The 25,140-nt window shown below is 59.3% G+C and overlaps 2 protein-coding genes across 9 annotated transcripts in view; one reads left to right on the top strand and one right to left on the bottom strand.

Moving 5' to 3' along the window:
* Positions 1-430: 430 nt before the first annotated feature.
* ELAC2 (elaC ribonuclease Z 2) lies at positions 431-23,459 on the top strand. Of its 3 annotated transcripts, XR_006589895.1 has the most exons (25): positions 432-718; positions 1,304-1,354; positions 1,481-1,551; positions 2,264-2,328; positions 3,407-3,464; positions 4,646-4,714; positions 6,078-6,185; positions 7,066-7,124; positions 10,339-10,397; positions 10,486-10,558; positions 11,112-11,224; positions 12,816-12,911; positions 13,688-13,826; positions 13,908-13,993; positions 15,877-15,995; positions 17,341-17,437; positions 19,020-19,158; positions 19,540-19,578; positions 19,700-19,809; positions 20,719-20,818; positions 20,887-21,007; positions 21,115-21,193; positions 21,728-21,872; positions 22,374-23,236; positions 23,307-23,459. XR_006589895.1 is itself a non-coding variant. In XM_011288910.4 (24 exons), exons 1-24 carry the CDS (start codon positions 486-488, stop codon positions 22,605-22,607), a joined length of 2,463 nt encoding a protein of 820 aa, XP_011287212.3. In that variant the 5' UTR covers positions 432-485; the 3' UTR covers positions 22,608-23,459. The 3 variants fall into 3 exon arrangements, 2 of the variants coding, with proteins under 2 accessions (XP_023099898.1, XP_011287212.3); XM_011288910.4 differs by having other exon boundaries at positions 22,374-23,459; XM_023244130.2 differs by lacking the exon at positions 6,078-6,185 and having other exon boundaries at positions 431-718; positions 22,374-23,459.
* The window catches only part of ARHGAP44 (Rho GTPase activating protein 44), a 183,404-nt gene continuing 181,691 nt past the window's right edge, over positions 23,428-25,140 (bottom strand). For 4 of the 6 annotated variants that reach the window (XM_023244136.2, XM_023244131.2, XM_023244134.2 and 1 more), the window contains one exon: positions 23,428-24,878. In XM_023244136.2, coding sequence (XP_023099904.1) covers positions 24,739-24,878 — 140 coding nt within the window. In that variant the 3' untranslated portion in view covers positions 23,428-24,738. The remainder of the gene's footprint in view (positions 24,879-25,140) is intronic. The other 2 variants (XR_002738128.2, XM_023244132.2) reach the window with 2 other exon arrangements.

The raw sequence follows: 25,140 nt of genomic DNA, 5'->3' as shown, positions 1-25,140 counted from the left end.
ACCCCTCACATTTCATCCTAACAACCACCACAACTAAGAACGAACCAAAGTTCCAAGGGCTGACTCGCCTAGCGGGGCACATCACGACCCAGGGAAAAAGGGATCAAGCGCCCCGGGCACCCAAGGAAATCTCCCAAGAATCGACTCCTATGCCAGGTGGCTTTTTCCGGCTCTGCGCTCCCGGAAGTACCGCCCCAAGCGAAACAGTTTCCGGAAAGAATGGACGCAGGGAAAGCCGGAAAGAGATAGGGGGCGGGGCCGTTCGGGGCGCTCTAGTATGCCCCCACTCTATGGCCGTCCCCAATTGACAAGCCGCGAGGGGCAAGGCTCTTCGCTATTGGACGCGTGGCCTCGCGTAGGTGGGCAGTTTGACGCGCGGCGCTCTGATTGGCTGGGCCCGCCACGCGGGGCGGAGGGGCGGGGCGTGGGGGGGCACCAGGAGCCCAGTGACCCGCAGCCTTAGGAGCGCGGGCGGAGGCCGGCGCATGTGGGCTTTTCGCTCGGTGCTGCTGCTGCGGTCCGCGGCCGGGCGCGCCATGTCGCAGGGACCCGCCCGCCGCCAGCGGCCGCCCAAGGACCCGCTGCGGCACCTGCGCACGCGGGAGAAGCGTGGCGCGGCGTGGGAGCCCGGGGGCCCGAACACCGTGTACCTGCAGGTGGTGGCGGCCGGCGGCCGGGACGTGGGCGCGGCGCTCTACGTCTTCTCCGAGTACAACCGGTCAGTGCGCCGCCCCGGAGTCCGGCCGGGCCTAGGCGGCGTCCCCTCGTCGCGCCCCGCCCGCCCTCGGGGCTGCGGTGTCTCCGCGTCTCCCGTGGGGAGTTCCGCTGCTGCAGTCGAGCTTGGCCCCTTAGGGGGTGCGGGGGGGGGGGGTCCCAGATGCCCTACACCCCCACGGCCGTGGGCTTCCCGGGGGCCCCTGAGAGCTGCACACTTGGGCAGGAGCGTCCTCTTTCCAACCCTTGGGCCCCGAGCCCCCTCGTGGCACACTTTGGCCGCACGACCTCTCGTGTGCCCCGACACCGGGACCTCATGGTTGGCGTGTGGGGTGGTATCAGGTCTGGTGAGGTGATGGGGGAGAGGGCCCATCTCGCTCCAGCACCAGCCTGCTACACAGGCCCCCAGTCCCCTGCTCGCCGCTCCTCTAAGGAGGGTTCGTTCCCAAGCAGCATCTTCACGCCAGAAATGCAGCCCAGGAGCGCAACGTGTGTTTTTCTCGAAGCGAACAGTAAAGCATGTAAAACGGTGGCAGAGCTTTTACAGAGTAGCATCTCCTGAATGTCTTGCGTAACGTGTGTCCTGTAGGTATCTCTTCAACTGTGGAGAAGGCGTCCAGCGACTCATGCAGGAGCACAAGTGAGTCCGCCGTTTTCTCTTGGGGCGGAGGTGATTGTGGGCCCTGAACGCCGAGGTGACAGACAGGAGTGCTTCTGAAGCAGCACAGAGGGTCCCTGTGTTGCTCAAGTGTTCTGTCTTTCTTAGGTTGAAGGTGGCTCGTTTGGATAACATATTCCTCACCCGAATGCACTGGTGTAATGTGGGGGGGCTGTGCGGTAAGTATATTCTTTCTGAAGTTAGAGGCTGGAGGGAAGTCTGGGATTTTTAGCCTGCCCTGTTCGTTTTTTGTTTGTTCATTTTTGCCCATCTTCTGAGCGCACGGGAGCTGGAGTTTTTTTTCTTTTTTCTTTTTTGTTTTAATGCTTATTTTTGAGAGAGACAGAACATGAGCAGGGGAAGGGCAGACACACACACACACACACACACACACACACACACACACACACACAGAATCAGAAGCAGGCTCCAGGCTCCAAGCTGTCAGCACAGAGCCCGATGCAGGGCTGGAACTCAGAAACCCTGAGATCATGACCTGAGCTGAAGTCGGGCCACCCAGGGGCCCCTGCGCGCTAGAATTCTTTTTATGCTCGCCCAGTCAGCTGCAGCAGGAAAGGCTGTGAGTCAGAAGGACAGATTTTAACACGCATGCCGCTTCCCAAGCGTTACCATCCACTTCGTTTATCGAGTTGCTGGACTGGAGAAACGTGCCAGTAAACCGGAGGGTGTGGTGGTGATGGTTACAGTCACCTTACACCCCCGGCAGGCGTCACTGCTGCACGTGGCCCTTGATGACTGAAGCCTGAAGGAGGACAAGGAGATAAATAGGTGGTTAAGCGAGGAGTGCGCCCCCTGGTGGCAGCTTCCGGGCACGGTGAGGAGACGGCTGACCTTCCTCCCTTCTTTTCTTCCTTCCTTCTTTCCTTCTAGGAATGATTCTCACCTTAAAGGAAACCGGGCTCCCAAAGTGTGTGCTTTCGGGACCTCCACAGCTGGTGAGTCTCTCCTGACTAGCTGTCAAGGCCAACCCCTCCTTTTTTAACGTGAGTCGCGAGCCGTTTCCGTTTCTGCAAATTCCCCTGTTGCCCTCCGGAGTTAACTGACGGTGGAGTGAACCCTCCGCCTTTCAAGCTAAAGAGGCTGTGTCACCTTGCACAAGTCGCTGTATCTCCTAGAGCTTCGGTTTCTGCCTCTGTCAGATGGCTGTGATGTTCCGTAAAGTTGCGAAGGGTTCCGCGAGGTACGCACGTAAAGCGCTAAGCCAGCTCCTTACGTGTTCGATAGCAAGTGCGCGCGCACATTTCAGACCTGTTCGTACCTTCCGACGCAGCCCCTTCACACTGCCGAGAAGTGGTGTGCCCATCGTGATTTCCCAGTTCTTAACATGAAAGGCAGGCAGCCGCCAGGTGCTGTTAATTCTGTCTCCAAAATAGTGCCTCGAATCCATCCATTTGTCTGTCCTCGAGGCCTTCGTGCCGTCTGTCTCCTACCCGTGTTTTCCATGACAGCTTCACACCCGCCACGCGGTGGGGACGCGCCCGTAGGCAAGTCACAGCCCGCACAGTGCCGCCCCCGCAGTAGGGCCTGGGAGCCCTGTGGGTCCCGGCTCTGGCCCACCCTTGGCTTCCGTATCCCGGTCCCCACGCTGGGGCTCCGCGGGCCCCTCTTAGCTCTTCCCTGAAGCCCCTTCCCGTCCCAGGGCTTTCCTTCTGAGCCCCCAGAGCCCCGTCGCAAGGACATTTGCTCAGGAGCCTGCCTGACTCTCGGACGGGCCGTACCCCGGCCCCCGCGTCCCACGGGCTTCTTGCAGACCCTCAGCACGGCTGCCTCTCCCCGGGGGTTTGTGCTCTGCCTCGGTTCAGTTTTGTCGCCGGATTTTATGTCTCACGAGGCTGGGGAGCGCGTCCCCTGCTCCCCGTTGAACCCTTGGCTTCTAGCGTAGAGCGGCCACCGCGTGACTCTCTGCAAAGGTGGCTCAGAATACTTACTGGGCTTTTACGTTGACTTCTCTGCGTATTGCCCGTTGCCGTTTGCGCCGCCGGAACTGCTGCTTTCCTTCTTTCTCTTTTGTAGGAAAAATACCTGGAAGCTATCAAAACATTTTCTGGTCCGCTGAAGGGAATAGACCTGGGTACGTTCCTGCCTCTGACTCGTGATCGGCCATTTCTGCCTTCTGTCTGCCCCAGTCTCTCAAAGGAGAAACCATAAAAATTGGACCCCGTGAAACCTTAAAACCCCGTGCTTCATCAACAGGAGATGAATTTTTAAAATCTTGCCTGTTGCGCTTTTCTGCGTGCCCCCTCCTGCCCCCAGGTAGAGGCTAGAGATGCTACTGGGTCCAGCTGGGCTCTGCTGGGAGGCAGGTGGCCTCCTCCTGGGGCGAGGCGGAGCCCACGATGCCAGCAGGGCCCCCGCCCCTGAGGGGGTCCGCGTCCCTGGTTTGTTAACACTCCTCTTCAAACATCATTTGGTTTTTGTTTTTGTTTTTGTTTTTTTAAGCTTATTTATTTTTGAGAGAGAGCGAGAAAGCACGAGCAGGGCAGGGGCAGAGAGAGAGAGAGAGGGAGACACAGAATCCGAAGCAGGCTCCGGGCTCCGAGCTGTCAGCACAGAGCCCGACGCGGGGCTCTAACTTAACAAACCACGAGATCAGGACCTGAGCCGAAGTCGGACGCCCAGCCCAGCTTCCCCGGGCGCCCCTGATGCTCATCTTCAGTGGAAACACTAACGTCTCATGTCACATCGGATGGTGGTTCTTACAGCTGAGATGATGCATTCCTTTTGGTGTCACGAGGCCGTGTGTTAACAATATGCCTTTTAAATTTGAGAATTGTTGGGGCGCCTGGGTGGCTCAGTCGGTTAAGCGTCCGACTTCGGCTCAGGTCATGATCTCACGGTCCGTGAGTTCGAGCCCCGCGTCGGGCTCTGTGCTGACAGCTCAGAGCCTGGAGCCTGTTTGCGATTCTGTGTCTCCCTCTCTCTGACCTTCCCCCGTTCATGCTCTGTCTCTCTCTGTCTCAAAAATAAATAAACATTAAAAAAAAATTAATTAAAAAAAATAAATTTGAGAATTTTTTTTTTAAGCAGGTAGTGAGAATACATTTTTTTCATTGAGTGTAGTATTGGCCGATGAAAATACATTGGTGCTTCTTTCTTAAAATTTGTAATTTACTCAGAAATTCTGGTTGTAGTGTAGCTTCCCAGCAGAATCCCAAGGGAAACCATTTGCTTGTGGTTGGTGATCTGGAAGGCTCTTCCTCCCCCAGTGCCTCTGTCCAGTGCAGTCACTGCCCCGTGGTCTTTTTCATACAGCCGTGCGGCCCCACTCGGCACCCGAATACAAGGATGAGACCATGACAGTTTTCCAGATCCCCATATACAGTGAGTACAAAAGCCCCGTTTCCTGGGAGGAGGGAGGCATGTAGGTCCCGGGCAAGGAAAGGGGCATGCGAAAATAGAAAATGCTCGAGTACTGGCTTTGTGTGCCTGGTTTTGTGTGCTCGATACGATCAGGAAATTTAGTGGAAGAATTGAGATGGTTCCTGCCCTTCAGGAGTTTACAACCTCACCAGACACACTGGACTCCTAACGATCGTGATTGTACTTTGGGACATCGTAATCTGCCCTGTCAGTTTTGCACGTTTATCGCTTGGGGTTTATTTGCCACGGATGTAAGCACTCCTTTCGTGATGGGATGCTGGAGGGGTTTGCGCTAGGAAGGCGTTGTTTATAAACACTAATACTAATAGAAGTGTTGTGAGTAGTTCAGAAGGTCCCGTGAACCTTCGCGAGTCCCAGGGTCGGACGACGAGGTTTTGACTTAGAGACCGTCCGCCTGTCAGGCCCCACCACGTGTGTCTCATCTGTGTCTGGCCAGTCACACCCCGGGCCAGGTTTTGCTGATGGCGAGGAGGACGCAGGGCACTAGGGACGTTCCCTTGACAGCGAGGCCTGCCAGGTGCTCAGGGGACACAGAGGACAGACAGCCCCCCCGCAGGGGGCCGGGAAGCCCGGCCCTGGCCTGGACATGCAGTTTGCACGGCCCCTGTGTGTGCGGGAGGGAGGTGGGTGTATGTCTTGAGCAGAGGCAGACATGCTTGGGGCCCAGTGAGACGGCTGGTCGCATCAGAGCCCGCGTTGTCTGGCTCACTCCTGGTCAGATGTCCTCTCTTTCCTGACCCCTCCCGACCCCCCCAGGCCTGATGTGTGTCCCTCTCTATTCCTCCCTTCCTGGCACGTGACCGTTTGCTTTGACGTGAGCTTGTGTGGCCCAAGCTGGCCGGCTGTCCCAGCCCCTAGGGCCGATAAGGAACGTGCAGGGGGGGAGCGGGCGGGCTTCTGCGAGACAGCGGCCCAGCCGGCCTCTTAGCACGGCGAATTGTTTTACTGGCCCGGAGACTTAACTGGCTGCAAAGTCACGGCCCTCCCACAGCGCTGTCACCGCCGGCCTAGGTCTGTTCGCGGAGGGTGGTGCCGGTGCGTGAACCAGCCTGCTGCCTGCCTGCGTTTCAGTCCGCGGACACTGTTGAGTCCCTGCCGTGGTCAGGGCTCTCGGCTGAGCAGACATGGGAAGGGGATCAAAAGGTCCTGCGGCCCAGAGACCCGGGTGGGGAGGCACCCAGTCACTGTCATGGGAGGCAGGCTGTTTAGCGGGCACTCCGGTACCGATCCGTGTGCACAGCGGGCTCCTGGCCGTGAGCTCACCTCCGTGGCGTGGGGTCTGATTGTTTTCCATGCCAACCAGGCGAGCAGAAGCGTGGAGAACGCCAGCCGTCTCAGAGTCCAGAAAGACTCAGTCCAGGGCAGTCTTCGGATTCTGGATCCACCGAAAGCGAGCAGCATCTTGCAGACGGTAATGCTATTTAAACCCAACAGCATGCGGTCTCGAGAACGCTGGCTTCTTTGTCTGCTGCCCCGTCCTGCTGCATTGGAACTGTTTTCGTAAGAAGCCTGTGTGTAAAACGGGCGCTTCTCTGTCAGTGTGGGACTTGGCCCGTGGGCAGAGGGTGAAGGTGGCCGTATGGAGCTCTAGGGCCAGTCCCCGACCCTGGCTGGGCCCCAAACTGTGTTCCGTGCACCCGGAGGGGAGCAGGCTCCGGCAGATGGGTTCGTACGCGGCCTCTCGCAGCCTTCGTTAACGCGAGGTGATCTTTCACGAGCGCACGAAGTGCTCAGCCCACGGGTCCTATCAGTGAGTGGCTCTGCCCCTTTTCCTCCAGAACGACAGGCTGCTGAGAAAGTGAGTCAGGATCCCAGGAGTAGAGGTGTTGGAGGCGTGGGACCACGGCGGGCGAGGCCGATCGTTCCTCTCTCTGCCCTGGTCGGGCCTGCTGCCCCAGAAGGGCCGGCCTGTGCACCACCCTGGTGTGGATGGCACAGGTGCATCTTCCCTGCAGGCCTTTTACTTTCGAGTTCGTTCGCGTATTCTTACACTTGTTTATAAAGCACATTACAGTTTGCTTTTTCTTCTCCACGTCTGGGTACACTGTCATTTTTTGAAACGTTTCACCAGACATTTCTAGTTTTTCCGGTGGGCGGTTTGCGTTTTCTGTTTGCTCCGATCTCGGGGCCAGTGGGACGACATCCAGGTCTGCCGCAGAAAGGATACCAGGGTTTTCTTTGACCCTTGTCTCGTACGGTTGTGTCCGTTCCATTTTGCACGAAGCCAGACTTCGGATGACCATCCACCTGGGAAGCCCGAGAAGGTTCACACCACATTCGGTTTTCCTCAGGTGTCGGCCAGAGAGCGCGTGGCAGGGACCCGTCCTTGGTCGTAGCCTTTGTCTGTAAGGTAAGCGCCTCCCCGGTGGGCTCTCGAAAGTGAGCGTGCGTGGTGACCTTCCGTCAGTGCTTGTCCTGTGATTCTGAGGTGGCAGCTCCCGAGTCCCCTGTGCCCAGAAGGAGCACAGACCCCCTGTGTCTCCATCTGCCACCTATAATTTTATGTACTTTCAAACGCCCTTCCGGCAACGGAGCCCTTCCGCCTACACGCTGGTTTGTGTTTGGGAACGGTCAGCCATCTTGCACTTCAGAAATGTGGCTTTGTGTTCCTGCAAGGGAATCGGGCCTCCGTTCAGACTCCTTCAGCTCTCTTGTAGTTCAGATGGTTTTACCGTAGCTGTTAAACCACTCGAGCTAGACGCATTTTAATGCCGGCGAGCACTCACTGAGGCCTGTGTCCGCAAATCTGAAGTTGGTCCGATTCTGTGAAAATTTTATGACAATAGAGTATTTTAAAAACTTGACTAATGGCCTATTTTTAGTAGGGCTTTGCATTAAAGTTTTATTAAGTGTAGCGAACACTTTAATCTGGTAAAGCTACATGTGTTGACTTTTTGTGGGCTTTCATTGGTTTTTGAGAAGTAATGTTGATTTTAAAATAGGTTTGTAATTTTCATTCAAATTATAACACCAATCAGGGAAAACACTTCTGGAAGGTCAGTAGTAATAGTTATCAGTTGCAGGATCATTGATTGTATCACTTCTGTCAACCTTATTGAAATACATTTTTTTTAATGTTTATTTATTTTTGAGAGACAGAGTGCAAGCAGGGAAGGGGCAGAGGGAGAGGCAGACACAGAACCTGAAGCAGGCTCCAGGCTCCGAGCTGTCAGCACAGAGCCCGATGGTGGGGCTCGAACTCACTGAATGCGAGATCATGACCTGAGCTGAAGTCAGCTGCTTAATGGACTGAGCCACCCAGGCGCCCTGGTCAATTTATTTAAGTAATAGTAGGTTTTTATAAGTTAGGTACTATTGTCAATAGGCTTATTACTTGGGTATCTCTGAGTTTTTAGGCAGTAAAATAATTTTTTTTAATGTTTATTTTTGAGAGAGAGCACAAGCAGAGGAGGGGCAGAGAGAGTGGGAGACACAGAATCCAAAGCAGGCTCCAGGCTCTGAGCTGTCAGCACAGAGCCCGATGTGGGGCTCAAACTCACAAACCGTGAGTTCATGATCTGAGCCGAAGTTGGATGCTGAGCCACCTACGTGCCCCCAATTTTTTAAAGTAGGTTTATACGGTAATCTGTAAATTGTATGAGGTCCTTCCCTCCTTTCTCAGTAGAGGCCATGGAGCGTGATGAAGTGTGCCCTGTGTGGTGGGGCCGCCCCCCCACATGTAAACCTGGCCACTGCTGGGCCACCGTTCCCGAGGCTGTGGGCTAGGGCTCCGGCCCTTGTGTCCCCTCCTTTGTTGTTTGCTGCCCCGTCTGGGCCCTGCTCTCACCGATCAGCCTGTGGGCCCTTATCCCTCCTGGAGTCAATTTGCTGCTTCCCCGCTGAGGCTTTGGACGGCAGCACAGCTGAGCTGGTGCAGGCCGCGGGAGGTCGGAGGCAAGAGGCCCTACGTGTGAGGGCCTGGGACTCGGGCTGTCCTCCGCTAGGAGAGCATGGGCTTCAGACCGCCGTGTGCCAGCGCGGGGCCTCATGGGATTGTGTTCTGCTTCTCCGCCGCCTGCCACACGCTCCGTGCCCTCAGGTGGGCACATGTCTCTTGTGGGCCGAAGTCAGCTTGGAGCAGAGGGAGGGGTTTTGCCTGCCTTAGTCTGCAAGTTCCTGTTAAATGTTAGAGACATAGTTTCCATCCTGAAGCCCATCAGGGTCTGTGGAGGGAAGGTCACGTTGTCACAGACGATGATGTCTGAAGCCATCATCTGAGCTCATCATCTTTGTGTGACATGCACTAAAGCTGTAATCCTTCATCTAGGGTAATGTTTGCTGAGCTAGAAAATTCTAGAATCCCAGTAAGACTCAAGGATCCAAATTGGAGGCTTTGCCCTCAGAGTAGCTTCCCCTTTAAAGATCTAAGGAAGAAAATGAAAACCAAGTGGAACTTTGTAGTCAAAGATTTATTAAGTTTTTATGCCGCTTCTGACTTTTTATTATTACATGTGAAACACGTAGATCTGTAGAATGAATGTACATGTTTCTTAAGTACAGGAGGGTGACTATCAGGTTTGGGGGCGGGATTTGTTGTTTGTCCTTCCGGCTTGGTAAGAGCATGTCGGGCATTTTTCATTCCAACTTTTCTCCAGGATGAAAGCAGCTCCCTGTTACGGGTTTGCAAAAACCACAGGGGGAAGGTCACTCCCGCGTTAGTGCCTGTCACTGCCCTCACGGTTCTGGGTCCTGTAGGGATTTGTGCGATCATTTCTGTTAGACAAGGTTCTGGTCACGTCCTGTTAGCTATTAAATGGTAAGTACGGGATGATCAGACAGAAAGGTGTTTGTTTCTTCTCAAGGATGCTTGAAGGATACTTTTGATTTGGAAATGGATTGCATTTTATTAATCTGTAACAAGTTAATGTCAGGAAGTAATGTGCTAGGTTTTAAGTCGTTCAGCTTTTAGTCCTAAAGTATTTGAGAATCAGTGACTTCTTCAGGATGTAGCGTGGGATATGGTGTATTTCATTTCAAAGCAATAACCGGACCTGAGTGCTTCATCAAGCGGTAAGAAAGAAACCGAAATTAAAGAGCAAAGCCAGGGGCGCCTGGGCAGCTCAGTGAAGCATCTGACTTCGGCTCAGGTCATGATCTCGCAGTTCGTGGGTTCGGGCCCCACGTCGGGCTCTGTGCCGACAGCGTGGAGCCTGCTTCGGATCTTCTGTCTCCGCCCCTCCCCTTCTCACGCTCGCTCTCTCAAAAATAAATTAACATTAAAACACACACTAAAGGGGCGCCTGGGTGGCGCAGTCGGTTAAGCGTCCGACTTCAGCCAGGTCACGATCTCACGGTCCGTGAGTTCGAGCCCCGCGTCGGGCTCTGGGCTGATGGCTCGGAGCCTGGAGCCTGTTACCGATTCTGTGTCTCCCTCTCTCTCTGCCCCTCCCCCGTTCATGCTCTGTCTCTCTCTGTCCCCAAAATAAATAAACATTGAAAAAAAAAACACACACACACACACTAAAAACATAAAACCAGAAAGGTGGTTAAAACCCAAGAAAAGTGGTTAAAGCCGAGCTTCCTCCTCCCTCACTGAGATGACATCTGCGTTCTGTCTGTGGCAGCTGCACGTGAAGAAAGGAAACTTCCTGGTGCTCAAAGCCAAGGAGCTGGGCCTCCCGGTGTGAGTGCGGCCGGGTGGCCGGGGGCTGGGCGGGGGGCCCGTGTCCCCGCAGCGCCCGGCTCACCCGTGGCTGGCCTCCTCTTTTCAGCGGGACGGCTGCCATCGCCCCCATCATCGCTGCTGTCAAGGACGGGAGGAGCGTCACTTACGAGGGCAGGGAGGTGAGGCGCCTGTTTCCGTGATGTGTCCGCAGTCCCCGTGGGGGCCCGAACGTGGGACAGTCGTGCTCTGGCCCGGGCCCTGCAGACAGAGCTCACTTTGAGGGAAGCGTGTCCACGCTGGCCACGTTTGGGTGTAAATGCAGAGCGTCTAGTTAGGGTTGGGGGTCCTCCTCTTCACGGGATGGGTGCTCTCCCTTGTCGGATATACGACAGACCCCCTGAGGGTAGGCTTGGGGCACGCGGCCCAAAGGACCGCCACCGTGCTCTTAACCGGGGTGTTTTCTCTGGCGTCTGAGAATGTCAGAACCAACGGCCACAAACCGGAGGGAAGCTTGACTGTCCTGCCCGGCTTCATGGCCACTCTGGGTTTGAAGTGCCCTCTCCAAGTCTGCGTACGTGTAGAGGAGCAGCACGAGCGGGAAGGGGGCGGGCGGCGATCCTCCCGCTGGTCCGTGCGTGTTCCGTAGGGATTCTGTGCGGTTGGCAGTTCCCTGCATGTCTGCTGAGCTGGGGCTCTGCCCTCGGAGAGAGTCATCGCCCCGCTGTTTTGCAGATTTTGCCTGAAGAGATCTGTACTCCTCCAGATCCCGGCCTTGCTTTTGTTGTGGTGGAGTGTCCGGACGAAGGATTCATTCGGCCCGTCTGCGAGAACGCCACCTTCAAGAGGTGACGAGGGCCGTCGGGGTGGAGGAGGGCGTCTGCCTGGCCCGTGCTTGCTCCTGGCACGGAGCCGCGTCTGGGAAGCCTGTGCTCCCAGCTCCAAGTGCCGGGGTCAGGCCCCTGCTGGCAGGATTGACCAAGGGACGGCTAGTCGGCGGGCTTTACGGAGTATGTGAGCGTGTGAGTGAAATTAGGGAAGACTGAGACCCGGAGCCCTTGCAGACTAGAAGATCGGCGGATGGTTAGGGTGCTAAGTCTAGGACATGTTCTAGAATTGTTTTCAGCCCTTTTTTTCTTTTTCTAAAGTTTGTTTATGTTTGAGAGACATAGTGAGCATGCGCATGAGTAGGGAGGGGCAGAGAGAGGGAGAGAGGATCCCAAGCAGGCTCTGTGCTGTCAGCACGGAGCCCTCTGTCAGCACGGAGCCCTCATGCCATGAGCCTGAGCCGAAATCAAGAGTCAGATGCTTAACTGAGCCACCCAGGCGCCCCTGGACTATTTTTAGTTCATAAATTGTTCACTTGCCTGCATTGAATCTGTTGAGGCAGGTCTGACGTGTGTGAGAGTCTTGGTCAGGGGTCTGTGTTAAGGGATGGAACCTTAGTCTGGGAACACCTTTGTTCTGATATTCCGGTGGCCTGGGCTCCGTTGTCTCCTGTCGCGCAAAGATGCGGGACCCGTTTTCAGGTCGGCTGTCATCCCGGGTAGCTTGGCCCCACACGCCCGTGCTTTCCTCTTTCTCCCGTCCTTCGTGGTTTCTTCTGCGTGTATTTCTCCTGCTCCTAATTCTGATTTACGTGTTTCACTCAGTCGTTTTATGCTGCTTATCACAACAGACCTTCTGGGGCAGCTCTAACTCTTTCAGGTTAGTGTGAGAAGCTCTTCCTCAGACCTGGTTTTTCTCCTTGGGCGACTCTGGGTACCCGGCTGGCACAGGCTTTGCGTTTCAGTCGTGCCGTGGCGGCAAAGCTACTTGGAGTCCCCGTGAGCTGATTGGCGCGTGTGCTGAGGCAGCGCTGTGAGGTTTAAGCACGCGACCCCGTGCGCTCTGTGTGTGTGTGTGCGTTGTCTGTATGTCTGTCTGTGTGCATGCGCGTGCGCGGAAGGGAAGGATAGGTTAAAAATACTGTGTGAATTTTTTTACGGGAACCGGAAGGAAATGCATCAGCATGTTAGAAAGTGACCCTCTCTCTCTGGACAGTGGAATCACAGACCATTGTAACGGCCCATGCCTGTGCCCTGGGTCTACTGGAAGGCGGGCAGTAAGGTAGAGCTGGAGGTGACGAGATTTATGGGGGGAGCTGCTGTGAAAGATGGGGGGGCGGAGCAAGAAGAGGCCTGGAGAACCTCTGTCCTGCTCCATAGGTCCGAGCCCCTGTGGCCGGAGGGGACGGGGATTGTCTCCAGCGCCCGCGGGAAGGCCCGGCGGGCAGCCCCCGAGCCAACCAGAGGAGCCAGCAGGCGCCCTCCTTGTGCTCACCCACCGGGAGAGCAAGCCGAGCGCCCCCGCCCCCCCACGGCTGCACAGGCACCGCGTGCGAATGTTGTGAGCCTGTATCACTATCCGAAGCAAAACGCCGCTCTCCCCTCCCCCCAGGTACCAGGGAAATGCCGAGGCCCCCGTGGCGCTGGTGGTTCACATGGCCCCGGAGCGTGTGCTTGCGGACTCCAGGTACCAGCAGTGGATGGAGAGGTAGGACCCTGTGCCGTCTGTCTGTCCTCCCCTCCTTCCCCCGGCAGTCACCTGTGCCCCGCGTGGGGAACAGCTGCCACTAGGTGGCGCCGTGCGCACACATCCAGCAGCTAGTGGGGTCCCCGCACACTCCGTGTCCCAGTGAGCACCGCCCGCTCTTGATGACCCCGTGGCCGAGTCCTAAAGAAGAGACCGGCCAGTGTAGCACAGCAGCCTCAGGTCACTGGACACCCAGCACGTGACAGGCAGTGCCTCGCTATTTCATCCCGTCCTGCGAGGTGGCCATCTGCCCACGCTCGGGACCGGGAGAAGAGGGCGCTCCACGCCGGCCCAGCTCAGCACCAGGCGGGGCCAAACCAGGTGGTGTCGGAGCTAAGCTCTGAGCGCAGGGTGACGTGGTGGGGTTCCAGCCCCCCAGCCCCCTGTTCATCCAGGCGCCCCCTCCGCTCCTTCCTGGATAGCCGGTTCGTCGTCACCCTCTGTTCCTGGAGGAGGGCCTGAGCCCTAACACACGTGGTCTGTTTTCCTTTTATGGTGCCTTTTCTTCTACCCTGAACTCCGTTTTGTTTCCCAGTCCCTATGTAGGCGCCCGACGTCTTAGCTTTCTGGTTTCTTCTGGACTCTTTCCAGTCCGCAGAGAGCACTGGACTCCGAGCAGAGCGGTGTGACTTCCTCTCTCTGAGCTCCTCCACCTACCTACGTGCACTGGTGTCGCTGCTGTCCCCGCAGCGGGGTCCCCCCTGCAGGGCACCGTGAACACACCGTCTCTGCCTTAGGTTCGGGCCCGCCGCCCAGCACCTGGTCCTGAACGAGAGCTGCTCGTCCGTCCACAATCTCCGCAGCCACAAGATCCAGACGCAGCTCAGCCTCATCCACCCCGACATCTTCCCCCCGCTCGCCACCCCCTGCCGCCAGGTAGTGCCCCACACGGTCCCCCAGCCCAGCCCGGCCCCTCGGCTCGGTTTCTCTCCACGCAGTGGGGTTTGTCTCTTCCAGGAGGAAGTCCCGGCTTCCCGCGTGCCCACCGTCCGGGGCGAGTGCCTCCTCAAGTATCAGCTGCGTCCTCGGAGGGAGTGGCAGAGGTCAGGACGACTCTGAGCTGACGGAAGGGTCTAGAGCGGGAGCGGCAGGCTCTTCTCGTGAAGGGCCAGGTAGTGAATACTGCAGCCTGTGCGGGCCACGTGGCCTGGTCTCGGGCACTGAACTCTGTCCCTGCTGCAGATGAGCCCCAGACGAGCAGTAAATGAACGGGGGCGGCTGCGTCCCAGAGCAAAGTCACCAGGACACGCGGCTCTGGTTTGGGTCGAGGTGGGAGGGTGAGGCCAGCGACGAAGCTTTTGCAAAGTCTTCCCCATGACGACAGGGAAACATACGTGTCCCTTGTTTTACATCAGAGAAGTAACGTGTGTTTGATGGAGAAAATTAGTCACCCGTCATCTCGTCCCCGAGATGAGAGAAATTGATGGTTAACATTCTGTTTTTATTTAAAAAAAAAAAAATTTTTTTTTTCAACGTTTATTTATTTTTGGGACAGAGAGAGACAGAGCATGAACAGGGGAGGGGCAGAGAGAGAGGGAGACACAGAATCGGAAACAGGCTCCAGGCTCTGAGCCATCAGCCCAGAGCCCGACGCGGGGCTCGAACCCATGGACCGCGAGATCGGGACCTGGCTGAAGTCGGACGCTTAACCGACTGCGCCACCCAGGCGCCCCAACATTCTGTTTTTAAATTGGAACAAGCAGGGAATGTATCTTTTGAAAAGTGTGTATGTGGATCTGTGACCTGACACGTCTCTCTTTTCCTGAGTCATTGCGTGGTCTTTGGTAACCGGATTTCTAATGGCATTGTAGATGGGGTGTTTGTTCATTTTAGACGTTTCTAGTTTTGTGTTGTTCCACTGAGGCATCGAGTGTTTTATAGGCAAGCGTCTGAGGGGGACTCTGTTCCGTCAGGGGGGTTCGCAGGTGTGGGGTTACTGGGTCGGAGGGCCCTCGGTGAGCGTTAAGTTGCCGGCAGGAAAGCCTCTACCAGTCCAGCCAGTACCGTGGGAAGTGCCTCCCGCCCACACATCTCTCACGTCCAAGTGAATCCCGAGCGAGTTGAAGCTTCCTGTCCACTGTGTTGTGACTGCACGCTGTGTGCTCTTGTGACGAGTGCTCGGGCTTCTTACCGTGCGGTCTTCAGATATCGGAGCCTGCTGTCAGCCTCTGCACACAAGGCTCATAAAGCTGAGCCCAGCCGGTACCCAGATGCGCCTCATGCCCACGCACGGTGCAAGTCCCGGGCCTCCCGGGTCGGATTCTGGGGAGCCGGGCCTGGCCTCCCTGCGCGAGCGCCCGGTCGGGGTGGGGAGCCGCTGACGGAGGCTTGCCTGTCAGCGTGGCGGGACCAGCCACGTCGCATCGCCGGGGCCTCGCGAGAAACGCATCGGTCAAAGCCTGCGTTTCCACAGGGTTCTTGGGCTCTGAGGACTTGTTACCACGCGAGCCATTGCTCGTGGGCTGTGCGTGTCCACCAGGGCCGTCTGCTCCTCTCCCCTCCCTTCCTCTGGCTCCCAAGGGACGTCAGGCATCGTCTGGAGATGTTTTTTGTGGTTACAGCCCGGGAGGGCCTGGGGGCTGCCAGTGGCTTCGAGTGGGTGGAGGTCAGGGTGGCGCGCAGGACCCTGCCCCGAATGTCGGTCGTGTCGGGTTCGTTCGTGAGACTTTGAGCTGAGATGTCGTGAGGGGCTGAAGCTATTCAGAACTTGCTCTGAGACCCACCCCCCCCCCCCCGACTAGGCTGAGAAGGAAGCGTCCACACGGCAGGAGGACAGGACCGCCCGGGGTCTCAGGCACTTGGCCTTCACTCTTGATGTGAAGAACTTTCTGCGGGTCGCGTCCATAAGTCAATTCCAGACATCCACTCGGGTGTCTGCTTGAGGCCGCGCCCGGGCCGGTTGCCTGAGACGCTTTTCTCCCTGCAGGGATGCGGTTATTAACTGCAATCCTGAGGAGTTCATCGCCGAGGCCCTGGAGCTCCCCAACTTCCAGGAAAGTGTGCAGGAATATCGGAAGGCTGTGCGGGACGGCCCAACCCCCGCAGGTGAGCGGAAGACCCCAGAACAGCCTTCCTCTGCTGGCCGCTGGTGTTTTCGGAGCGCTAAGCAGGAGGTCGGCAGGCACCCTCTGACCTGGGCTAGTGACGTCACGCGTGTTCTCTGAGAACACCGGTGCCCGTGCCTGCCGCCTGCCCTCCCGCCAAGACCAGGTGCATCAGAGTGTTTGGTGATGGCACCCGGCCATTCTTTACAAGGCACCTGGCTGTGTGCGGCGGGCCTGGGAGCTCCCGCCGGCCTCCGGAAAGAGCTCTGAACCCTGGCCGAGCCGACTCGGGATCTGGTCCTGGCTTTGCTGAGGATCCACAAGAGATTTGGCCATGACACCCGCCTTGCTGGGTGACACTCACCATTGTGCCATCAGCAAGAGCAGTGGGGGGGAGCTTGGTGACCTTTGCTGCAGGAGCTGGTTTTTCTAGGGTGCTTTTCAGCTAATGATGGAAGCGGAGAACGCTGGTCCAGAAAGCGGGTGGGCGTTCATGGGGCCAGATGGCCTTCCACCCAACTGCAGTTTCTGAGGTTTTTGTTTTTGTTTATCTTGGAGAAAGAGCACAAGTGTGCTCTTGGGAGGGGCAGAGAGAAAGGGAGACAGAGGACCCGAAGCGGGCTCTGCGCTGACAGCAGAAGGCCTGATGTGGGGCTCGATCCCATGAACCACAACATCACGACCTCAGCCGGAGTCGGATGCTTGACCCACCGAGCCACACAGGCACCCCGCCCCCCGCTACGGTTTCTGCATGGAAGTTCGCCTGGGCGGGTATAGGGGCTCCTGTCCCCAGAAGTAGCCTTCCCGTCTGTCTGCTTTGGGTTTGTGATTGCATTTCTGGTTTGCGTGTGAAAGATGCACCCGGATCAGGCTCCTGGCCTTGCACGTGGAGCTGGTCAGGCTGGCTGACAAGGGGCCTCGGCTTCGGAACCATCAAGTCTCTCTAGACTCTTGTTCTGGCTCCGCCTCCTCTGGAGAGAGCCTGCGTGCGGTGCGTCCCCTCTGAGCCTGCTTGTGTCCCCTGTAAAGCTCTTGGTGGGAAGAGCTGGATGCCAGGCAGAACCCGCCCCTTGAGGTAAACGATTCACAGCGTAAAGGCCCCTTCCTTTCGTAAAGGACCAGGAGCACTTCTTTCCAAGGAAGGGCCGTGGGATTTATTTGCCCTTCCTCCCAGACAGCTATTGACGCCCAAACAGCCAGTGGAGGGGGGCCTCGCCTCCTGAGGCCCTGCCAGGTGGGATCCGCAGCCCCTCCTGGGAAGCGAGACTTAACGCCCCTCCTGGCTGAGTGCCGGCTCACTTTGGACCCACAGAAATGGCCTCTTTCTCGTGTGTGTGTTTCCATAGAGAATGGAAGCCGGTATCCAGAAATCATCTTCCTCGGGACAGGGTCTGCCATCCCGATGAAGATTCGGAACGTCAGCGCTACGCTTGTCAACATAAGGTACTGCGTTCCTGGAGCTCCCTCCCCCCCCCCGTGCGCCGGGCACCGCCCCGACTTCTCAAACAGAACCCCTGCCCCGCCGCCCGGCCCAGGGCAGATGGGGCGTCCTCTCGGCCAGAGTGCCGGGGAGAGGAGTCGTGGGCGCTGATGCGTCTCGTGATTAACCTCAGTAGCTGGCGCTTCCGCGACTCACCAGGCTTCGTCCCTTGCGCTGTCTGTTGATGAAAATAGCCGGCCCCGCCGTCTGCCGTGCGCTTTGCTGAGAAACCATCTCGCCGAGTTTTCACGTTAACCCTATGAAGCAATGCCCACCCCCGTTGCCTTGATCGGTAAACCAACGCTCAGAGAGGCTACTAGTTCCCACCGCCGGTCGCGGCAGCTCCGGAGTGTGAGGCGGTGTCTTCATCGCTGCGCCGTGCCGTCCCCGAGCTGGTGACTGCTGGTGCGTGGAGCGGCCGCGGGGCTGGTGCGCCCGTCTCGTGCTCGGCCCTCGGACTCAGTTCTCTTGGGTCGGGCCGGCGTCCTCGCCCGCAGAGAGGTTAACCCGGGCGCCGGGCCGTGTTCGCCGTACGTCTGCAGATGCGTCCGTGGAGGAAGTCAGACTGTGAGGGCCCGGGCCCGCTTTGAGACCGTGCGTGCTCGTCTTGGACGCCAGCCGTGTCCAGTGCGCACGGCACGTACGAGGCGCGCCCTGACATCAAGCGTGCGCGCATCTGGGACGGACTCCGTAGGACCCTGGAAGAGCAGTCAGGCGGCCAGGCCTCCCTCTGGGGGCTGAGAGGCTCCGTGGAAGGGGCTTCTCCAGAACCCCCCCCCCCCCCCCCCCCCCCCCCCGCCCCAGTGGCACTGAGCCTGACGCGACTCGTCCGGAGGCGCTTCCGCAACGCGGTCCCTGCCCAGAAGGTCACGTGTCTGTGTGTCTGGGGCTTTTCCCCCGGAGCCCGGCCACAGCGCCCCCTGCCGGACGGCCCCTCCCGGAGGAGGACGAAGGCCTGCGGGAGACTGGCCTCTCCCCGCGGGGCAGAGGCTGAGACGGGCCATCGGGATGGAAGCACCCGGGGCCCGACTCCGCGAGCGGCTCCCCGGCAGTAGCGGGGCCTCCGCCGGTCACCCCCCTGCGCCGGCGGTCATTGCCTGTCCTGCCCCTGCCGGGCAGGGGGCGGCCCGGGCTGAGGAGGCCAGGACTGCTCGACCGGAAGCACAGCGGGCGGCTGCCCCGCGTGCGCACCCGTGCCCGGCGCTGGTGCGGCCGCAGGGGCCGTTGCCGGGTTCAGCTCCGATAACCCGAGGGGCCTCCTTGCGAGTAGATGCTTTTGTCCTCCCGTTTCACAAGCCGGGCGCCGGCATCCGCGTGGCCCTGGGTACTGTGTGTGTTCAGGGGTTTCCGTGGCCGGTGGCGGCCTCTGTGCGATGAGCTCTGGCGTCCGGAGTTGCCGTGGCGTTGGGCTCGGCCTCTCAGCGCGCGAGAGGTGTGGGAAGGCGTGGGAGGGACGCAGCCTCTCACCCCGCCTCTTCCGGACGTGGGAGCCCTGCGGACCCCAGGGGCCTTTCCCGGCCACGTGACCGTCACCCTCGTCCACAGCCCCGACAGGTCCCTCCTCCTGGACTGTGGCGAAGGCACGTTCGGGCAGCTGTGCCGTCACTACGGAGACGAGGTGGACAGGGTCCTGGGCACCCTCGCCGCTGTGTTCGTGTCCCACCTGCACGCGGATCACCACACGGTGAGCGGCGGGGGGACCCCGGCGAAGGGCAGGCGCCGCTCTGGCCCGCGCTACCCCCCTTCCTTTCCTGCTGTGCCCAGATGTGCCCAGGGCCTTGGCTCTTCTCTCGCTGGTGCGGTCGCTCTGCTCGGTGCACTGCCTTGGACAAGGTCCCGCTGTCAGCCTTCACCCGGCTTGCCTGCCCGCGAACCTGCCCTGAGGGGACCTCCCAGGGCCAGTGGGGACCCCAGACCCCTGCCCTGTCCCTGGTCCCGCTGCCCACGGATTGTGGCTGATAGGGAGGTGGGAGCGGCTGCAAGAGGAGGACGCCAGAAGCCAGACGAGGCGTGGCGGAGGGGACTCCGGACGTGGCTGACGCGTGTCCCCTTCTCCCCCCTGCAGGGCTTGCTAAATATCCTGCTGCAGAGGGAGCGAGCCCTGGTAAGTGCCGGGCGCACTTTTATTGTCCTTTGAGTTTGGTTGGCTCACCCCTCGGCCACATCTCCTGTCACCCTGAGCTCCCGTCCCTGACTTGGCGCTCCCTCGGATGTCCTTGCCTCAGGCATCTCTGGGAAGGCCGTGTCACCCTCTGCCCGTGGTCGCCCCGACCCAGCTCAGGGCTTGGCTCCAGCAGTACCACCACCAGTGCCAGCGGATCCTGCACCACGTCAGGTGAGCGTCGGCACCTGCCGCCTTCGGCCGCGGCCCTCACGAGACGCCGGGACCCCGCAGCCTTCCCCGGGACTGGGCCCCCGGCGGCGGGTGACGCGGTAGGGATGCTTTGACTCCAGGACAGGAACCGTCGACGGTTCCCGCGCGTGCGTGTTGATGTCCTGCGTTGCATCTCAGCCCAGCCCTCTTTTCGGTTCTGCTCTAGTTCCTAGCTTTCCGCCCGCGCTTCTCCATGAAAGCGGCCCAGGGCCCGGCGCCCGAGCAGGGGCGACCCGGGGAGGGAGTCCCTGTGCCTGGGGCCGGTCCCCTCACTGTAGCCTCCGGCGGCCCTCATCCGAGGCCTCGGGGCTTGGTTGGGCTCTTTTTAAATGACAACTCTCTTCTCTTAGTTACTGATTTAAGTACTTTCTTTACAATAACGCTTTTGGGGCTTTCTAGCCAGACACTTGTACTTTGAATCACGTTAACATAACATAACATAACACCCAGGGGCACCTGGGTGGCCCAGTCCGCTGAGTGACCGGCTCTTGATTTCTGCTCAGGTCATGATCTCACTGTTCCTGAGATTAAGCCATGAGTTGGGACCTGGGATTGTCTCTCTCTCTCTGCCCCTCCCCTACTTGCCCTCCCTTTCTCTCTCAAAATAATTTTTTTTAATGTTTTTATTTATTTTTGAGACAGAGACGGAGCATGAGCAGGGGAGGGGCAGAGAGAGAGGGAGACACAGAATCTGAAGCAGGCTCAGCCCAACACATGGCTTGAACCCACAGACTGTGAGATCATGACCTGAGCCGAAGTCGTACGCTCAACCGACTGAGCCACCCAGGCGCCCCGTCTCTCAAAATAATTTAAAAATCCCATGACATTTGTTTTTTCACGCTTGCGTTAAACTCTTCTGTCTTCTCCCAGCTTGATTCCTGCCAAATGCCTTCAGAAAGGGGCAGAGGTGCCCAGCCCCGAGGTTGAAAGGCTGATTGGTTCGCTGCTGGAAGCGTGTGATCTGGGAGAGGTAAGGGGGCGCCCGCAGGCGGGAGGGTGACGGGGGCACAGCCAGAGGCCGCTCAGCCGCTCCTTCAGTTTCAGACCTGCCTGGTCCGGCACTGCAAGCATGCTTTCGGCTGTGCGCTGGTCCACACGTCCGGCTGGAAGCTGGTCTATTCGGGTGACACCATGCCCTGCGAGGCTCTGGTCCAGATGGGTGAGTGGAGGCGAGTGTGGGCGGGGGAACGGATGGCGGTGTGGACCTGGGACCCAGCGTTTCTCAGGCAGAGGGCTCTGCTCCAGTGTCTGCTGCTTCCTCTCTAGGGAAGGACGCCACCCTCCTGATACACGAGGCCACGCTGGAGGACGGCTTGGAGGAGGAGGCCGTGGAAAAGACGCACAGGTAGGGGAGACTGATGAGCCGCTCCCTTCTCCCCGGGGGCACTCGGAGCCACCTTGCGTCAGCCCCGAAGGGAACGACTGTGCTCTCCAGGGACCGTGACACGGGGCCAGCTGGCTTCCCACTAGGCCGTAGGGGCTTCTGCCCTCATTTCTGCAGCGCCGCCTGGTCAGGGCGCTAGCCGGGGTGGGGATCGAGTATTGCGCGTATGGTGGCAGAAACGGAAGCCACAGCAGGGAGCTGCCCGGGGAAGTGCGGCCCGCCTGCGTCGCGGGCTGTTGTTGTGACAAGAGCGTGTACCCCAAGTGAGAAGCCCCCTGCCCGTTCGCTGCCCTCAGGATGGGCGCCCTGACGCCAGCCCAGGCCTGGGCTCCGTTTGGGGGCGTGTGCGAAGAATCCAGCCGTCAGGAAGAGTTTGTAGGCAGTAGGGGCGCTGACGGAGGAGCCCTCCCTCCCCCACCCGGCCTTCCCGGGGCCTGTGTGCGACGGGGTCTCCCTCCGCTGGGCGCCGGCCTCACGTGCGCCCTCTGTCGGCAGCACCACGTCTCAGGCGATCGGCGTGGGTGTGCGGATGAACGCGGGCTTCACCATGCTCACCCACTTCAGCCAGCGCTACGCCAAGGTCCCCCTCTTCAGCCCCGGCTTCAACGACAAAGTGGGGATCGCCTTTGACCACATGAAGGTCTGTGCATGTGGGTCTTGCACGGGGGGGGGCTCCGGGTAGGAGGGGGGGTCTGTCCATCCTCCCGCCGTGGCCCGCCCCGGCAGGATGGCAAGGCCGACCTTCTCTGGGGCCTTCGGGCCGGACCGGGGTCTCTGGCCGCTGGAGTCGCTGAGGAGTCAGGCCCGGCCGTCCCCACGGCCGCGTCGTCTGCGCCTCGGCACTTGCTGGGGAGTCGGTGTTCTCTCTCGTCAACTGGCCAGGAGGCCAGCCTGGGGCCTCCGGTCCCTCTGAGTGAGGACGGACAGCCTCGCCTTTCCTGACCCCCGTGCGGTTTTGCTCCTTTGGCCACGAGAGGGTTGTCCGTGCCCCTTTCCCTAGAGGGCTTCCTCCTCCCACGGCCTTGTCCTCCTCCCGCTGGTAGGAAGGCGGGTGGGGGGCGAGCCGGCACCTGCCGCGGCAGAGGGCTCCCTTGGTGCAGCTGACCCTGACGCACGTCCTTGTTCTCCGCTCCCCTCCCAGGTCTGCTTCGGGGACTCCGCCACGGTCTCCAAGCTGATCGCCCCGCTCCAGGCCCTGTTTGCCGGCGACATCGAGGAGATGGAGGGGCGCAGGGAGAAGCGGGGTGTGCGGCTGGCGCGGGCGGCCCTCCTCTCCGGGGAGGTGGGCGGCCCCGAGGACGGGGCGCCCCAGCAGAAACGGGCCCTCCCGGAGCAGCCGCAGAGCCCTCAGAGCAAGAAGGTCAGGGCCCAGTGAAGAAGGCCCAGAGCGACCCCGGACTCGGGAGGCTGGCATCCTCTGCGCGGTGGCCCTGGGTCTGCTCCCCTGGGCAGCCCTCGGCGGGGCCCAGCCCGGCCTTGGGACGTGAGGCTGCCGGATGGAAAAACGGACAGGTGGAATTCGGTACAAGCCAATTTTTAAGGAAGTCGCGAAAAACGGCGTGCCCATGCCTGCCGCAGCCAATGCGTTCTCTCTGCACACCCGAGGCAAGCCGTGTCCCAGGAACGCCGCGTCGTGGACGTGAGTGTCTGAGTACCCGAGACTCCAGAAATACCACTTCCAAAGACAGAACCCAGTAAAGATGCCGCGTGGAACCTAAGTGCTTTGCTTCGTCCTCTTAACACCGCTGAGCAGGAGTCTCCCCGCCCTGCACCCAGGGTGACCTGGAAGTCAGCTCCGATGACGGCGAGGACCTCCGGAGCCTGTCCCTAGGGAGTGGCCACCCCTCTGTGCCCTGGATTTTGACAGAAGTCAAGCCATGCCGGCTCAGGAAGACGCGGGTCCTCCCACTGTTCGGGGGAGACCCCCTCACCACCCTGGAGTCATGAGAAATCCGACGCCGAGTTGGCTCTCCTGCCCTCCTTGTGGGATTTAACAACGCTGAGGTTAGTGCTTGGAAACCGAGGGAATTTTCAAAGATGAGTCTGGTATTTATTTGTGTCTTCTCCCTCCCAGGAGAACACAGATTTGAAAGTGAAACCAAGGATGTAGCCTTGCCCAGCCCTGGTCTCAGGTTTCCTCCCGAGGAGGAATGTTCCCGGCAAGTTGATCGTCAAAACAAGAAGATAGGCCACGCTCAGGGATAATAAATCTATTTTAATAACATTACTTTTGACAACTATTTGTACATGTATTTAAAGGTAACTTTCAACCCCTGGGCTCCGTTACAAATTGGGTACTGAACCGTCCTCGCCAGAAGTGAGCAAAGCTGTTTGTTAGCATCAGAAGTGGCAAAATCCCACCAGCGGGGAGGGTTACTTTACACCGTGTGTGTGTGTGTGGGGGGGGGATAAGCATTTGAATTTCTCATTGTACACCTATACATGGGTTTAGTTTGGCTCAAATTCAACAAATATAGATTTCATATATACAAACATTATATCATGTATAGGTAGATCGCATCGATTTTAAACGGATAAAATCGGAACTTCTGAGTTGCATGCAAGACCCGATGCCGTCTCACTCCCTTAATCCCCAAGTGTGACTGGGTTTCCTGTGTCCTCCGGCGCCGCCCCACTGCTGAGCGCAGCCCGCGGGCCCGGGGGCCGTGCCTCCTGCCCCGCGTCGCCGAGGGCCACCTTCCCTTCCTGCGTGCTGCTCGGGTTCGCGCGATTATTGCTGTTCCCTGCGGCCTCCGGGAAGGAGAGGCGACCTGCCGTGGGGGGGGGGGGGGGGGGGTATGGGGGTAGTTACTGGCGGCGGAGGTTTCTGCGGGGCCGGGGCGCCATCCTCCGCCGTCCAGGCGCCCTCAAGATCAGATTAGAAATTCAGAAGTATAAAACGAGAAGGTAGTGACGGGAGCTTTCGGTCACACGGTAGGGAAAAGCAAAACCCTTAGGAAGGGAAGCAGATTTTGTGTTAAGCCATTGACTTTAAAGCCCACGCGTCAGGGCGGCCGCAGGTTGTACACCGGCTGCCTCCCCCACCCCCCGACTTGCGCTGCGGGCGCACGTCGCTGCCACGACTTCTGGATCCCAGAGCCAGTCTGCTGGGGGGGGGGTCCCCTGTAGTCACCGAGGTGACGGGAGGGCGCCCCCCGAGCTGTCAGAGCCTGGGAGGGCAACCGCGGGTGGCACCAGGCACCCCAACCCTCCCCGCACCCCCAGCCTGCAGCTGCAAACGACCTTTCTGACGCGCAAGCCCTGGGGGGGGGGGGGGTAGGCTGAAAGTGGATCAAAATAGGCACAAAGTCAAAAGGCAAAGATCAAACAAAAGGCCAAAGTCACCACCCCGGGGAACAAACGAACTCTGCACCTACTCCGGCCACGCAGGCCGGAGGGGACAGTTTGGCGCACGACTCCAGCCTCGCTGGCAGTGACCGCACAGCCGCTCGCTCGGCGAGCCCAGGGGGCGCTCCAGGGTGGGTGGTGGGCGGGGCCTGCGCGGGTCAGAGGGCGGTGCTCTCAGACTCCTCCTCCGAGTCCCTCTTCTCCGTCACCGAGTGTCGCCGCGCGTGCTCCAGGGGGCTCAGGCGGAGCGGCGGCCCGAGCTCTACGTGGATGGAGGGGATGTCAAAGTGGACGAGATCTGCAAGGTGGCAGAGAGAGGGGCGGCTGAGGGGCTGGCGGGGGCCTCCCGCCCACCGCAGGGTCGGGGTGGGCCTGGGTTGCTCTGCTCCTTCCCCCGGAGCCTGTGGGAGCGGAGCACCCCGACCCCTTCCGAAACCCATCCCGCGGGGGCGGGGGGGGGGGGCGGTTCACGGAGGAGCCCCCGCAGCTCCCGGGCCGCGCCCCGCTGACGCCCTCCAGCTCCGTTCTCCGAGGAGAGGTGGCTTTCGGGGCGGGGCTCA

This window comes from Felis catus, chromosome E1 (assembly GCF_018350175.1).
Source record: "Felis catus isolate Fca126 chromosome E1, F.catus_Fca126_mat1.0, whole genome shotgun sequence".
Classification (NCBI taxonomy): Eukaryota; Metazoa; Chordata; class Mammalia; order Carnivora; family Felidae; genus Felis; species Felis catus.
The sequence above is the reverse complement of the archived record's forward strand: the minus strand, read 5'-3'. Positions and strand labels throughout refer to the sequence as shown.

Bases quoted from the DNA above. Each gene is read 5' to 3' on its own strand.
- ELAC2 (XM_011288910.4), top strand. From the start codon at position 486: ATGTGGGCTTTTCGCTCGGTGCTGCTGCTGCGGTCCGCGGCCGGGCGC. The intron at 4,715-6,077 runs GTGAGTACAAAA...CATGCCAACCAG, and splicing joins TTTCCAGATCCCCATATACA to GCGAGCAGAAGCGTGGAGAA. The intron at 21,008-21,114 runs GTGAGTGGAGGC...CTTCCTCTCTAG, and splicing joins CGAGGCTCTGGTCCAGATGG to GGAAGGACGCCACCCTCCTG.